Source organism: Coptis chinensis, chromosome 3, assembly GCF_015680905.1.
Source record: "Coptis chinensis isolate HL-2020 chromosome 3, ASM1568090v1, whole genome shotgun sequence".
Taxonomy (NCBI): Eukaryota; Viridiplantae; Streptophyta; class Magnoliopsida; order Ranunculales; family Ranunculaceae; genus Coptis; species Coptis chinensis.
The window spans coordinates 101,074,507-101,090,152 of NC_141458.1; the positions used below are offsets into that span (position 1 = coordinate 101,074,507).

Consider the following 15,646-nt stretch of genomic DNA (forward strand, 5'->3'; position numbering starts at 1 on the left):
AACGCAAAAGAACTTGGTGTAAACCTTGTGGTAAATTTGCTTCTGCCTTCACTAGTTGATGCCAATGCTTGTGGTACATTTGGCATAGAATTAGATGCCTCAAATAGGCCACTAGCCATTTCCGCATCCCCCGGCAGTGAGTCAGCACCATCATGCACTTTATCTTTGGGATCAACATATAGTTCTCCGGTGATCCACTCATTAGACTCTTCAATCAACTCTGTAAGTGAAATAGGATCAACGACGTCCCTAATATTGCAATGGTCCACCAAGCTTTGGTTGTACTTAACATACACCAAATCATTCAACTTTGTTTGCTCCAACTTATTCCTTTTCTTGGAGTGAATCTATTAATTCCCAAAAGAAATGCAAGTTAATACGCAACACCATAAATTTGATGTATTCATTTAAAAACCAATTTAATTCATTAAAAAGTCATGAACCTCAACACTTAACCACATTGATTTGGTAGTGATTAGCAAAATATATGTCATATGATAGGAATAGCATTGAAACAACAAACATTTGATGGGTCACATTAGTAATAACTAATATTAGTATGCTACTTAAATGTTCAAATATGCTCCAATTACGTTCGCAACCGCAAGCACTAGTTGTTAAGCTAAGTATGCGTATTGCAAGTCTTCGCAGTTCTTTAGTACTTTGCCCGTATGCTCTCCACCATTCAGCTATATTTAAAAGTGAAATAAAATAAAATAAAGGGTATTAAACAAATTAGTAATTATATATAAGTCATTTGATTCTTTAAGCTTGTACAATAACATGATCTAAGTATCTAACATATTGAACTCATTATAACATATAAAATATTAAGAAATAGCATACCTGGTGCTACTTTCGTTCGATTTATAACTGCCAAGTTACTCCCAAATAGGCCTGCAGCTCTCTTGTACATTGGTAATTGATCGTTCGTAATCAAAACCTGCTCACTTATGGAAGGCACTAGCTTTTCAATGCAAGTAAGAATGCCTTTAGCGATTACTGCATCTTCCTCAATTTTATCAGGATTGCTGTAAAAGAACTCCGGGTTTAGCAAGTGGGCAGCAGCATGCAATGGCTTATAGAGTTGGCAATTCCATCTCTTATCTATGATTTCAAAAGCAGTATCATACTTGTCATTGTCGTTATTGAATGATACCTTGATTACATCCTTAGCCCTTTCCATCGCCCCATACATATACCCCATTGAGGGTTTCTTCTCGCTGTCTGCCATTCGGAGGACTTTAACTAGTGGAGAAGTCAACTTGAGAGCATAAACAATGCCATTCCAATAGTACTCTGACAAAACAATCTGCTCCACTTCTTTGACTTTTTTTTTTCATTTTTGTTCAATGCTGCCTTATATAATTCCCATTTTTCTGAAGTGAACATCTTTCTCAAATTCCCCTTTTGCTTGTGTATGCTTCCGAGGGTCAAAAATGAAGTTGCAAATCTTGTTTTGGCAGGCCTAAGCAGCTCCCTTTCTTGTGTAAAGAACCTCATCATGTCTAGTGCTTTGAGGTGGTTGTAGAGGTACCCACTCAACTTAATCGACTTCTTTATGATGTTCAACACATCTGGCATTTTTCCAATATCTTCCAAAGTAAGATCAAGGCAATGTGCCGCACATGGAGTCCAAAACAAATGAGGGAAATGGGCTTCCAGATGTTTTCCTACCATAATTTACAAATAATTAAAAAAATAAATACAAGCATGCATGTAGAATAGTATATTTAAAAGTAAAATGTCAATAATATGTATTAAATAACTAAACTAGATTAACATACCAGCTAATACATAGCTTGAGGCGTTGTCAGTCACGATTTGTATCACATTCTTTGGTCCAATTCTCTCAATCACATTGCTCACCATCTCAAACACTTTAAAGCCAGTCTTCGAAAATGACGAAGTATCAATTGACTCTAAGAACACCGTTCCCTTAGGGCTATTCACCAAGAAATTGACCAATGATTTATTCCTTCGATCAGTCCATCCATCACACATAAGTGAACAACCTGTCGTTTCCCACTCCTTTTTATTTGCTTCCAACATTTTACCCGTGTTCTCCACCTCTTTTTTCAGCAGAGGAACTCTCAAGTCATGGTAACTTGGAGGTTTCATTCCAGGGCATTGCCCAACAGCTTCAATCATGACTTTGAAGCTCTCAAACCTAGCGGCATTAAAGGTGATACCCGCTTGGTAAAACCACCTCGCTATGCATTGAATAGCATATTCAACTTTTTTCGGATCCAGTGCCTCATCAATAGTAGTCTGTCTTACTTTCGCTTTCTTTCGATTACTGTCCACTTTTCGAATAACAAAAGCATCCATTGTACCTTTTCGTTTTTTTGAACTACTGCCAGAAACACCATCCCCCAAATTAACCACTTCATCTGCTCCATCTAAATCGATATCGTCCCCTAACACATCACGATCAAAAGGATCAAACGCACTTGAAGGAGACGAGTATGATTTAGCCATTTTCTTTGTATCCATAAATTCCTGAATTTCTTTCCTCACGGCTGCTGGCACTTCTTTACATCCAGTAACTTGGTGTGCACCTCCTCCAACAAGATGCAATTTGTGACGGTAAATTCCACCCTTACTAGTTTTGTTGCAGAATACACATGTCACATCGTTCGAATTGTTCTTATCTTTTAAAAAGCCATACTTCCATCCCATATCAGTTTTCTTATTACTGCTATTCTCCCCTTCATTACCATTACCATCCCCCACATTACTAGCATTGCGGCCATTGCCATCATCACTCACGTTTAATTAATCACCTGAAAAAATGTAGAAGTTGACGAAATTATGATTACTTTGTTCTTCAAGCCAAAGTTATGGCATAAGTTTTTATTTTATTTCATTCTATTTTGTTATCATTTAAAAAAAAAAAGAGATCGTGATGGATTTAAGAAAAAACATAAGAAGAAATAGTGAAATACCTTGTTGAAGGCTTGAAGCGGATAAAAAGAGATGCTTCAGTTGTTCTCGACGTCTCGTACTCACTCTATAACTTTGTATTCCAGTACTTCAATTGTTCTTCACTTCTTTGGTCTCGTACTCACTGTGTTGAGTGACTTGCGTCTGTTACTCTGTTCTTTGTTTTTGTGACTCTTTGTTTTCTACTTTTCTTATTATCTTTTCTTATTATCTTTTTGATTCTATTTTGAGTTTTTGACCATTGGATGCTTTAGAGATTTGTGAATACCAACCTAAATAAACAACTCAAGTCAGGCGTGTGCCTGGTGCGCCTTGCGCCTCACTTAAAAGCGCACAAAAGCGTATAAAGCGCACGCCTCATATTAGTTTTCGCGCCTTGACTGAGGCGATGCGCATAAAAACGCCTCTCCGCGCCTTGCGCCTTAGGCGCGCGCTTCCTTGCGCCTTGACTACACTGGATAGAACCTATTGATATAGAAGATGCAGATGAAGTGCATGAACCACCACCAGAGCAAGCAGAAGTGCATCCTCCTGAGGCACCAATAGATGGGGCAAGGAGGTCAGACAGAGAGAGACAAGCTTCAACCAGGTATCCACCACATACATATGTTCTACTATCGAATAGTGGAGAACTTATGTACTATCAAGAGGCTCTTGAAGGTAGAGACAAAGAAAAGTGGTTGAAGGTCATGCATGATGAGATGGATTCTTTGCATAAGAATCACACTTATGAGTTAGTTAAGAAATCGGAAGGAAGAAAAATTCTCAAGAATAAGTGGATCTAAAAAGTCAAGCATGAGGAGAATAATCTACACCCAAGGCACAAAGCTCGCCTTGTTGTGAAGGAATTTGGTCAAAGGAAAGGTATTAACTTTGATGAGATTTTCTCTCCTGTAGTGAAGATGACTTCTATCCGGGTGGTATTGGGTATGACCGCAAGTATGAACCTGGAGGTTGAGCAGCTAGATGTTAAGACAACTTTTCTTCATGGAGACCTTGAAAAAGATGTCTACATGGACCAACCAGAGGAGTTTGATGTCAAAGGCAAGGAGCACCTAGCATGCAAGCTGATAAAGAGCTTGTATGGGTTGAAGCAGGCACCGAGACAGTGGTATATAAAGTTTGATTCCTTTATGGCGAAGCAAGAATACAAAAAGTCTGCTTCCGATCATTGTGTGTTTGTTCAGAAATTTTCAGACGGGGATTTCATAGTGCTCTTGTTGTATGTGGATGATATGTTGATAGTTGGCCCAAACATCAACAAAATATCCAAGCTGAAGAAAGACTTGAGTAAGTCCTTTGAGATGAAGGATTTGGGTCAAGCAAAGTAGATACTTGGGATGCGGATCACTCATGATAGAAAGAGTGGGAAGTTGTGGCTTTCTCAAGAAAGCTACATTGAGAAGGTGTTAAAGAGATTCAACATGGATCAAGCAAAACCAGTCAGTTGTCCGCTTGGTGGCCAATTCCGTATGACCAAAGAAATATGTCAAAAGGGTGAGCATGAGCAGAGTCAGATGGAAAAGATTCCTTATACATCCGCAATAGGCAGCTTGATGTATTCAGTGGTGTGTACAAAACCGGATATTGCTTTCGCCGTTGGTGTTGTAAGCCGAATCCTGTCAAATCCGGGTAAGGAACATTGGGAAGGTGTTAAGTGGATATTGAGATATCTTAAGGTCACTTCCAAATCATATTTGTGTTTTGGTGGAAGTAAGCCCTTACTTGAAGGCTACACTAATGCAGACATGGCAGGTGATGTTGACTCGATGAAGTCCACCTCCGGTTATCTGGTTACTTTTGCAGGGGTAGCAGTTTCTTGACAATCTAAGTTGCAAAAGTGTGTTGCCCTCCCCACTACGGAAGCCGAGTATATTGCAGCCACTGAGTGCTGCAAAGAGATGCTATGGATGAAGAGGTTCTTCGATGAACTAGAGCTAAAGCAACAACTGTTTGTAGTTCTATGTGACAGTCAGAGCGCCATCCATTTGAGCAAGAATCCGAGTTTTCATTCTAGATCCAAACACATACATGTGCGTTATCATTGGATTAGAGAAGTACTCGAAGACAAGCATTTGTGTATTGAGAAGATCCATACCGACAAGAACGGGTCAGACATGATGACCAAAGGCTTATCGAAAGATAAGTTTGATGTTTGCTGTGCTACCGCCGGAATGGTAGCAGACTCCTCCTGTTGATTTGGAAATTGCATGGAGGTATCCCCCCTCACTGTTCGGGAGGGGGAGATTGTTGGAGTTATCCCTCACATGAGGAGAGAAAGAAGTTCAATTTCTGTGAAAAAGGCTGAGCGCGCGCGCTCAGTTTGGTCTTGTGCAAGGCGCAACCCGTGCCCATGCCGTGAACAACTTCCAGTACTTTAATAGGGCGCGCTCGACATTGGCCTTGCCGAGAGCGCGCCCGCGCCCATGCCTATTTTCCGCAGAATTCTATTTTTGTGAAACTGCGAGTTTACAATATATGTTAGGGTTTTTGGCAAAACCTAGCTAATACACAGAAGCAACACGAACCAATGCAACACAAGAGAGAGAAAACCCAATCTTGAAAGCAATCAAGATTGAGATATGACATTTACAGAGAGACAAGCCTATAAAGAGAGAGGAGTGATCTAGTAAGGTGAGAAACTGAAATGAGTGATTGTAATATTCTTTCCCACTTTATAAAAGGAGTAGCTCTTGTAGAAGTAGGCACCATTGGCCGAACCACGGTATATCTTTGTGTTGTGGTATGCTTGTTCTTCTCCTTACATTATTATCTGTTGTTAATAGTTGTTTAGATAGTTAGGCATATTAGCTAGGTTGTAGTTAATATTTAGATTGTTGTCTGGAGATTGTTGTTGGTCCTAGTACAAGTTATCTGTGTAGTGGGGATCGATTGGTATGTATCGGTATTAACTCCAACAACCGAAGCCATGATTTAGATACGCACCTGAATCGCAAAAGTGATTTGACTAGTAGTCTTGAGAGAATATGTTCAACGATCTCAGGTAGGAGATACCTTTTTGACTTGCGTTTCTTCATTGAGCTCTTCAAAACCCTATACTTGGTGTTCTAGAAAGACTGTTAAATAACGGATTGTCTAGATTTTGATGGTATTTGATTCAGTTGGTCGGGATAGTGATCACTTAGGGCATCTCCAATGGGGGGTATAAATCGTATAGAGTGGAAATTTTACACCCCAAATGTCAAAAAACTCTTTTCAATGGGGGTGTTATACCGTAGATAATAGAGTATTAGTTAATAGAGAAAGTGGGGAATTTCCCTCTCGCTATCAGCTAATAAAAAGCCCGGGCGACACTTGAATAGACGTCTGAGTAAAAACAAATTCGGACATCATTTGGAGTGTCGTCCCTATCTATTTCTAAAGTCACAATTTAAAAATTTTAAACTCGGACGTCACTTGACGTCCCACTTTAATTTAAAAAGAGACGTCACTTCAAGTGACGTCCGAATTTAAAATTGAACTTTTTTACACTTTTCCATTGGGAACAATAGAGAGTGGATATTTATGGACTCTACAATAATTTACAATTGGAGTAGTAAAATCATAATGGCACCTAGGTGGCGCCTATGTGGAGGTGTAATTTTACACCCCCCATTGGAGATGCCCTTATTTATAAGTGTAGGTATTGGTGTTGTTTTCCAATTAGAACTAACGTTATAATTCTATTAGTAAGCTAGGATATAAGTTGGGCCATTACTAAAACTCCATGTCAATGTCTAGCTACTTGGCTTGCAATTAGCAACAATAGAGTTGCATAAGAACCTAGAACACAGAGTTGCATAACAACCATTGAAGCCGCAGATTCTGTTTTACATTATGAATCTAGAGAGCTGTGTTGGCTTCAAATCATCCAACAATTCGTAACTTTTCATTGTTGGCCTTCGGAATATATAGCCACATCAGTTTTCAATTGGGACAAGCCACATCTAATGCCATTAGTTGCAACACAGATACGTCCAAGTTCCATTCTAGTAAAGAAACTACAGTATACATACCAAATGTTTGAATCATGATATATTGATATAAGAAAGAGATATTTAAACCATAATCATTTAGAGATAGCTAATGCTATGTTTTGGTCTCTTTTGGTAAACCTTTTGCTGCAAGAGTTGGTCATGCGCTCCTTCCCTCTATCCCGTTCACACTAGATGGATTGGATGGTCCAGCAACATCAGTCTCATCTCCCTCATCACAAACATGATCAGAAGGTGGGTCTTCTCCAGGAGCTGATTCTGCACTGTAATGAGCATTAATTGTCATAAATCAAAAGCCACAATTTTAAAACTCAAAACAGAGGTAAAAAAAATTAAATTAAATTACAATTAAAATTACAATCACAATTTTAATAACGTTTTTATCTCTGTTCACCACTTCTGCAATTATAATTTCAACAGAGGACTGAAAAATTGCAATTATAGATAGTGCATGTATAGATTCTCTTACGGTTCTATGCCATTTGTCCCCATACTTGCAACTGAAGATACATATGGTATGAATCATAGCTACCAGAAAAGGCTTTCCAAATGTTACAAGAAGTACTACGATGGAAAAGGACCTCTAATCTGTTGATGTGGTACAGGAGACTGGAAATAATATAAACTTAGAAACTATGTGCTGCATTGTATACAGGGGACTGGAAATATGTGAGCCAAATTAATGGAACAACACTCCTGCAACGTAAAATTTGATTGAACAGCCAACTAATTATGTATCAGCAAGTAGAATTTAGGTTCGTTGCACATTCCAAGTGTTTGGTAAGTACAATAATACAATGACCAAACAACATATTGATTAGAAAGGATCGGTAGTATAGTTGTATATACACGGGTATAACCACTGAACTTCAGTCACATAAGATCAAGACACCATTAGGTTGAAGATAAAATAAATTGACGAGTGACTTGAAAGATTGCTCTGATCATTTCACAGGATGTATGGATGGCATACGCGACAATTGGTAAGACGAGAAGCAAAATCTTGGTGATAATGGTCCAAGTTTGTTTATTGTACATCCAACCAGGACAAATATACATACTTTTGCTACCTGTACTATACTGAAATGAAGGCCTCAGTGATCTATTTCAGCTCAAGTTTCCTACTAAATAGAGCTAGAAAAACTCCAAACGTACTACAGTGCTATTGGCTGCATCCCTCCTACTTACGAATTTAATAGTGTGAAGGTGAACACAAAGGGAGCCTGTAAAGGCAATCCAAAACTAGCAGGATTGCCATGTTGATGCAGTACAGGATCTTGCAGATACATATATGGATGCACATGATGATGTCTCGGTGGTCTGATTGTTTGTTTTTAGTTGAAGGCGTGCACGCCCTTGGTTTAGCCTTCTGACAAGGGAGCACGCCCTCTGGGCTATTCGAAGTCGGGCCTTTGTTTTTAGTTGAAGGCGCGCACGCCCTTGGTTTAGCCTTCTGATGGGGGTGCACGCGCTCTGGGCTATTCGAAGAGAATTAGTTTTTGATATTTAGGTTTTAGACGCCTATTTAAGGGCTCTTGAGGTTTTGTAATAGGATGGATCAATTTTATTCATCGTTTTTTGGTTAAATAGCGATTCTTGATTGTTTGCGAGCTAACGAGCACTTCACATAGACATTACATGTGCTCTAATTGGGGGTATTGGATTTTCTACTAATAAGGCTGCTTACAATTAACCTTGTGCTACAAGCCTACAATGGGAAACAACCTTACGCTGCTCTAGAGAGGTGTTGGTGGTTCTGTAAAGCATTCTAAAAGGATAATGATCATAATGTGGAGTCCTGGAATAGGTTGAAAGTTGAAACACAGGGTGACCTGGATCAACTTCTCCTCTTCATCAATAGGAGCTAATTCTGGTGCCTATCACTGTGGAAAGAAGGTCTACGCATCGGTGGGATCAGAAGCCGCCATAGTTACTTCCGAATCCATGCAGATGCACCTTAAATTAGATTCATCTATCAAGTATTAAATAATGTAAATTCTAAATCTCGACCTTAGTTTCTAGGTGCACCCACAAAATAAACAACAAATATAAAATAGAATGAAACTGAATCATAAAAAGGAGCGATCACTGATGGAGATATGACCTACATACCTTGATTCTTCGGAATCAACACAGATGGGTTCCATGTTTTGGTGGGAGGTATTAGGAACCATACCAGGTCCATAGGATTGAAGGTGTTTCACATATGAAGTGCTTCCAGGGTCAGAACCATTCATGTGTCCTGCACCAGATATCTTATTCTGCTACCAAAATGACGGAAAATCAATCAGTTGACTATATATATATATATTTATTTTTTACTGTCTTAATGAATCATGTATAACTCCATCACTAAAATTTAAAATCAAAGTTAATCACTTTTTTTTTTGCTCGGTAAGTTTGAATTCTATTAAAACGAAATGAAGTTACCGAAATATTTCATGAAGTTATCGAAAAATAAACAAAGGGTCATCAGATTCTCACAGGGCTATTGGGTCGCGATGCTTGATCATTGTTCCTTGTAAGCTCCTGCAGTTCAGATGTTGAAGGTGGAACTTGTCGCAACTTCAGTTGCTGCTGTTGTCTCTGTTGCTCACGATGTCGATGATATTCAAGTTGTTGTCTAACATGTTCAAGCTCCCTATTAAAAGAAGAAAGCCGCGACAAGAGATTATGAACGACGCCTAGAGAACCTCTAACAGGATCTGCATGCCTTATCCAAGCCTCCCTTACTATTGTAGCAACAGCAACTTCTCTCGCTCTCCAATCAGGATTAATGGCACGTAACAAGTTCACCAGGTTCCTTACGCCGTAAAGTTTGTGCACCAATTCAAAATCCTTATATCTTTCAGCAGGGAAATACGGTCGTAAAAAACAATCCGCACCACATCTTCTCCTCTGAAATTTGCATGAAGCACAGGCTGCAAAAGCAGCAAGCGCTCCTCCATTCCCATTAGGCTCATTATTCATATTACCAACATTCATGTTTCTAAATCCTATCAAACAAGTAGAAGATAATAGAGATTTTAAGAGCTTGAAAAGAAAAAAAGTAAAACTATTAGAAACAAATTAAAGTAAATATATAGGGGGTGAAGAAAAGAACTAGAATTGAACACTTGTACAAAAGAAGAAAGATGAGTTAAGGCATTGAGCACTCTTTACATATATGGACACAACAAGAGCAAAGAAAACAATGTAGAATACAACTATGGACTACAAAAAAAAGGGCAATCAAGAACAATATATATTTGAAAAACAAACAGAACTACCAAGCTTTTAGACTCATTTCTCCATTAAAAAATGTACATCTATTCATAACAAATTGTGTCTAAAAAGAGACAATTATATCTGTTTAGAATCTTGGTCATTAAATCTCAACATGCTACAAATGCATTCACCTGCAACTTTCCATATTTGAATTAACCACATTCATAGTTGTGCTAAAAGTTATAGTAGTCGTCACACGTCAGCACGTCGCCATAACCCACCACTACTTCCATGTTACACAGTACACACTCACTTACAGGGGACAGTTTGTCAGCCCGGCCTGCATCTAAGCCCAACAAACTAGATTGGGCCAATCAAACCCAGGCCCATTTATTCTTCTGTTATTCTTTTATGTGAAAACTTGACGCAACAGAGAAGAAGAAAAGAAAGGCAGCAAAAAAAAAATTAATTAATGGCGGAAAAGCCGGAACCGTTTAGAGTATTGTACTGCGGGGTATGTACTTTACCGGCAGAGTATTGTGAGTTTGGTCCTGATTTTGAGAAATGCAAACCTTGGTTGATTCAGAATGCTCCTGATGTTTACCCAGATCTTATTCAAGGTATAAATATCATTCCTTTATAATTTTTTTTTTTTTTTTAAAGTAAATAAGTTTAACTTGTTTATTGTTTTGTGTATGATTAGAAGCAAATAGTAAAGAAGCTGATAAAGTATCTGAGCAACTTCAATCTGTTGGTATCTCTTCTGATGGAACTGCACCACCTCCTTCTTCAGCTAATTCAGGTATAAAGGCTAATACGTTTTTTTTAACAGTTATTATATAGGGTGGTTTGTGGTTGTAATATATAAAAAAAGAGAGATAAAGATTGTCATGTAAGCCCATCTAGGATCCAAGAAAAGAAATTGGCACAAAGAGCAATTATTGTTATATATGTTCTGATATGTGTTATAGGAAAGCAGTGCATGCTAGTAGTGTAAAATGTTTTCTTCTTGTAGGTACGTCGACAACTAAGAAAGAGGAAGTAAAGCGACTTCCTGGAGGAAAGATAAAGAAGAAAGTAAGTCTCTTAAGTCTTAGTAGCATTAAATCTACTCTTATTTGGCTTGGCATTTATTCCGTGCACTATGTTATATAGTAGTTTCTTTCAAGAGAGACTGGTGCTTCATACTTGGGTAGTTGGGTGAAATACAAACATATGGTTGCCTTAACTATGTCCAAGATGAGTATAGAGAAGAATTGTTGTGATAACATTCAGTGTATGTGTGTATATCACGTCCAGATTTAGGGGTTCAAATCTTTGATCAGTCAGATATTCACCTTAGTATCTTCAATAGTTGCTTAAGTACATTCAAGATGAATTACGAAATCGAGAAAGGGGGCTTACGCTCAATTCATGTGTGTTGATTGATATTTTTAATCTTATTCTTCAAAGTTACGCCCTGTTGAATTTTTCTAAAACATTTCTGTATGAGTGTCCTTTGTAGAGTAATTTGTGTAACCCGATATGTGCTGTGACCATGATGATGATCACTAAAGTTTGTGAATTTCTATCAAATTATGGTAATGGTAGTAGTTATGGTGTGTCAACAGCTCTTGCTTCTCCCACTATAATCTTCAACTAGGAAGTATATATGCCATTACTGTGTGCTTTCTTTCTTTGTGGAAAGGTGAATCTAAACTCTATAGACATCAATGAAATTGTTATATACTACTACACTTGGATCCCTCTATGACACACTTATGTTCTACTAATTGTTGAAAAGATTTCATATATTTCTTATTAAAAAAAGAAAAGAATGATGCTCAGTAGCTTATTCCTTTACCTGTTATATCAAAGTTTGGATTTTAAATGGTACAGGTTGCGGTCTGCCTTAGCCTCACAATTCATTAAAAAATAAGTAAAATTTTAAATGGTACAGGATGGGTACGCATAAATTATTTGAAAAGAAAATCCAAGTTTTATACACTGTAACAGCAAAGAGAGCAGTGTTTCCAAGGTTAAAGAGTGCAACAAACTTTGTTACAGCTCTTCCTTTTACTTTGAGGTTTCAAAGGACATCAAAATCAATGGGCATTGGGTCTAGTAGTATTTTCTCTTTCTTTTTTTTTTTTTTTTTTTTTTTTTTAAGCCATTAGGGGTTAGGTTAGGCAAACCCCACTATGTATTAACAAATTTAAACTCTTGCATACATTTGCATACTTATCAAGGATGTCACACAGCCACACAGGTTTACATCAAAAGGAGAAATGCAACTATTTACATTGTCATCACTGTATTTTGAATACTTTGATAAGTATTCTGCAGCCTGATTGGCTTCTTTAAACACATGCATCACCACCACTCTGTCAAATGTTTTCACCTTTGTTCATGATGGAGGCTAACAGGTTTATACAATACCAAGGTTTCCATTGAATGGCTCTGACAGCTCTCAGAGAGGTCTGATTATATGTTCATTATCTTTATTTCCAAAGAGATAGCTCCTTGAAGTTATACTCCTATATCAATTGCAGTAAACTCTTGATCACAGATTTGATTGTTGAGCTTCCAGAGATGAGCAAAACAAGCAGCAGCTTGATGGCTTTCTGATGAGGCCCCCATAGCCATTTTGTTGGTCTGGAACAGATCCATCTGAATTGAGCATCAGCTCATCTTTATCAGGCTTAGTCCACTGGCACCATTGAGTAGTTCTTCTCTGAAACTGCACTTGCTTAGTCTAGTGGTATAATTCTTGCTTAGGGACTTGGGGTGCATCGATCCAAAAAAATTTAAGTTTTGATTCTGTGGATATACCGAATCATCTTTCTGATATTGAAATGTGGTTCGACATCTAAATTGATGCCCAGAGTATATTCCTATGCTATATATGTTTTCTATCTTTGCTTTATTTCATTACATCAAATAAGTGTCTTGAAAGACTTTATTTGTTGAATTATGATATTACAGTCGCCCTAATGTATATCTTGTTTCAAGACATGGAGCTTGAGAATCAAGTTCTAGTGGCTTATTTAGATGCTTGCAGTTGTGAGGCATGTGTCCTTGGAAGATGACTTTTATTTGAACATCATTAAGTGTTTATCATTTTTACACATTGCATGAATAAAATCAGTTCTGCAGTGACTAACACGCAAGAAAATTATTGCATTATTTGCATGCCAATGATACAAAACATGTGCTTGGAGACTAAAATTGATTTTTGGATGTTCTTTAAAAGGACAAGCAAGAAGTTGTGATTGAAAAGGTTGTACGGAACAAACGCAAATGTGTCACCATAGTGAAAGGACTGGAACTCTTTGGTGAGTAGTTTGCTCTGTGATTAATTTCTCTTCTTATTATAGCTGTATAAGTCGACTTTCTAACTCCAATTTCAGGTATTAAACTCAGTGATGCTTCTAAAAAGCTTGGGAAAAAGTTTGCCACTGGAGCTTCTGTTGTTAAGGTATAGAATATCTAGTATGTATAATGGAGTGTTTTCTCAATGAATTTATCTTTTTCAATTATTGTAATGTTATCTTTTTCTCAATATTTGATTTAGGGTCCAACTGAGAAGGAGCAAATTGATGTCCAAGGGGATATAGCCTATGACATTGTGGAGTTTATTACGACTACCTGGCCTGACGTAATTTTCTTTATTCCCTACTTTTTTTTCTTCATGTCACATAAAAAATATTGAAATGTTTCTTTGGTGTTCATTTGATCATTAAATATGTTGCCTACTGAAAAATGTTATAATTAAGTACTATGTTACACAGTATAAGATAAATACTATACCAAGCATTTGCATACTTTTTACTTAACAGTGCAAGACTATCTTCCACATACGGTCTGCTCATAAGGGCATTTAATGACCTCACATCAGTAATCCTTGTATGAACATTACATACTTGATAAGAAAATCTGTCTAAAAGTTGCTCTGAAGTCTGAACCCAGATTACAGTTGTTTTATTTCAAGGTTCCCCAATTTTTATAAATATTTGCCTCAGCAATGATGGAAACTACCTCCTACTCTGGCCATACCAACCTCAATAACACTCTTCCTAGGTGTGTCCCATCTCTTGTAATGGCACTGAAAACCAGGGAGTTACATTCTTTTTAAGACCAATGTGCATATGTATTATTCTTTATTAGCTTATAAGTGGAATCGCCGTAACTTTATCCCAGAATGTTCCAAATTGTAATCAAGACAGTTGTCCAATCTGGTTAAAACATGGGCTGCTATACAATTATCTGATAAGTGATGCCTCTACACAAATAATAAGTGTTAGATATTATTGGATTCTAGAAAATTCTACCCACTTACCCAGATTCTAATAAAGAGTAATTTTTATAATGGATTTTTTGCTGTTGTTGGTTGTGTGTGTGTTTCATTCATTATTGAGCAGCTTTATTAGTGTTCACGTGACACAACCTAGTCCTTGTGATGTTAGTGAGATTTATTTTTATGCTTTTGTAGTGGCAGCTTGCTTCTGGGATCTAGATGTTATTGCTTTTTCTTCATTTCCTTTTCTTTCCCTGTAGTTACTTAAAAAGTTTGTGATCGTTGCAGCATTTTATGTTCACCGAAAAAAGAAGTAAACATCTAATTGTTTTGGCTAGTGTTCTGAAGTAATTTCATATTGTTAATGTACCTTTTCCAGGTTCCAGAAACTGCAATATATTTCATTGAAGATGGCAGAAAGGTTCCTGCTGCTTGAATCCATGTCTTCAAAGAAAAAACTCTGATGACTTTTGACAAAATAACAAATTATGGACAAGCTTGTGCGGTACAGGAGAGAATGGGATCATCTTCTCTTTACTTGGTTCACTTTATACTTTATTTATGTGACGGTCTACTCTTTTAAATTTCTTATTTATACCCAGTGTAACACCTTTTTAATCACATGTTCACCAAACTGTTCACTTGAGATGACCTACTCGTGTTGGAAAATATTTGTAGAAAGCAATTTTGTGATTTGTACATAGGCAATGTTAAAATAGGTAGATTTAATTATGCCCCATGTTGCCTAAAATCAAATCAATGTGTTCAGGAACTGTACATCTTTATAAAGTAAGATGGTCGTTTAATTGTTATTTTTTGTTGATCAGCTTTTTGTTGTTTGAAAAGTGAGAACTGAGAAAATGGAATCGTTGCATCCCAATAATATCCAAGCTACTGAAAAATGTTATTATAGATTGTTTGGAGACTTTCCTTTCCCAATTCAGAATGAATACGGGATTGGGCCAAAGACCTTGCATGGAGGAGCCTTGTGTATTCCTTGTGCCGCTCTTTCATAGTTGCTTCGTGCTGCTTAAATTTTGTCTTTCTTCTGATGTAAGGTATGCATCTTGTTGCCAACCGTACGGTTGCGGCTTAGTGCTGCAAGTTGATATTCGATGATTGATGATTTTGCAAATTTATTTGTGTAAAATCGAAATCGGAGGCCCCTATGTATGGCTCTATCTCATATATGGATACACAAAACTTTGGCTAGTTGGTCACT

The 15,646-nt window shown here is 37.4% G+C and overlaps 3 protein-coding genes and 1 long non-coding RNA gene across 4 annotated transcripts; 1 reads left to right on the forward strand and 3 right to left on the reverse strand.

The window, feature by feature from the left end:
• Positions 1–570: 570 nt before the first annotated feature.
• LOC147512190 (uncharacterized) lies at positions 571–2,761 on the reverse strand. Its single transcript, XM_086599452.1, has 3 exons — positions 1,788–2,761; positions 847–1,673; positions 571–689 (listed from the first exon to the last, which is right to left on the reverse strand). Exons 1-2 carry the CDS (start codon positions 2,680–2,682, stop codon positions 1,261–1,263), a joined length of 1,308 nt encoding a protein of 435 aa, XP_086455578.1. The 5' UTR covers positions 2,683–2,761; the 3' UTR covers positions 571–689; positions 847–1,260.
• A 4,159-nt stretch (positions 2,762–6,920) lies between these two features.
• Positions 6,921–9,239, reverse strand: LOC147512191 (uncharacterized). Its single transcript, XR_015217147.1, has 2 exons — positions 9,054–9,239; positions 6,921–7,204 (listed from the first exon to the last, which is right to left on the reverse strand). It is a non-coding gene; the product is annotated as an uncharacterized LOC147512191 (long non-coding RNA).
• A 174-nt stretch (positions 9,240–9,413) lies between these two features.
• LOC147512192 (LOB domain-containing protein 24-like) lies at positions 9,414–9,926 on the reverse strand. The gene has a single exon (XM_086598679.1). The coding sequence runs from the start codon at positions 9,924–9,926 to the stop codon at positions 9,414–9,416; it is 513 nt and encodes a 170-aa protein (XP_086454805.1).
• A 609-nt stretch (positions 9,927–10,535) lies between these two features.
• On the forward strand, positions 10,536–15,234 carry LOC147512193 (Translation initiation factor SUI1 family protein). Its single transcript, XM_086595157.1, has 7 exons — positions 10,536–10,768; positions 10,852–10,950; positions 11,164–11,225; positions 13,381–13,462; positions 13,538–13,605; positions 13,702–13,785; positions 14,804–15,234. The coding sequence occupies exons 1-7, from the start codon at positions 10,621–10,623 to the stop codon at positions 14,858–14,860; spliced, it is 600 nt and encodes a 199-aa protein (XP_086451283.1). The 5' UTR covers positions 10,536–10,620; the 3' UTR covers positions 14,861–15,234.
• Positions 15,235–15,646: the final 412 nt, after the last annotated feature.

Coding starts and splice junctions, on each gene's coding strand:
- LOC147512193 (XM_086595157.1), top strand. CDS start 10,621: ATGGCGGAAAAGCCGGAACCGTTTAGAGTATTGTACTGCGGGGTATGT. Junction 10,769..10,851: donor TTACCCAGATCTTATTCAAG/GTATAAATATCA, acceptor GTGTATGATTAG/AAGCAAATAGTAAAGAAGCT. Junction 13,606..13,701: donor CTGGAGCTTCTGTTGTTAAG/GTATAGAATATC, acceptor TATTTGATTTAG/GGTCCAACTGAGAAGGAGCA.
- LOC147512192 (XM_086598679.1), bottom strand. CDS start 9,926: ATGAATGTTGGTAATATGAATAATGAGCCTAATGGGAATGGAGGAGCG.
- LOC147512190 (XM_086599452.1), bottom strand. CDS start 2,682: ATGGGATGGAAGTATGGCTTTTTAAAAGATAAGAACAATTCGAACGAT. Junction 1,674..1,787: donor CTCAAGCTATGTATTAGCTG/GTATGTTAATCT, acceptor AAATTATGGTAG/GAAAACATCTGGAAGCCCAT.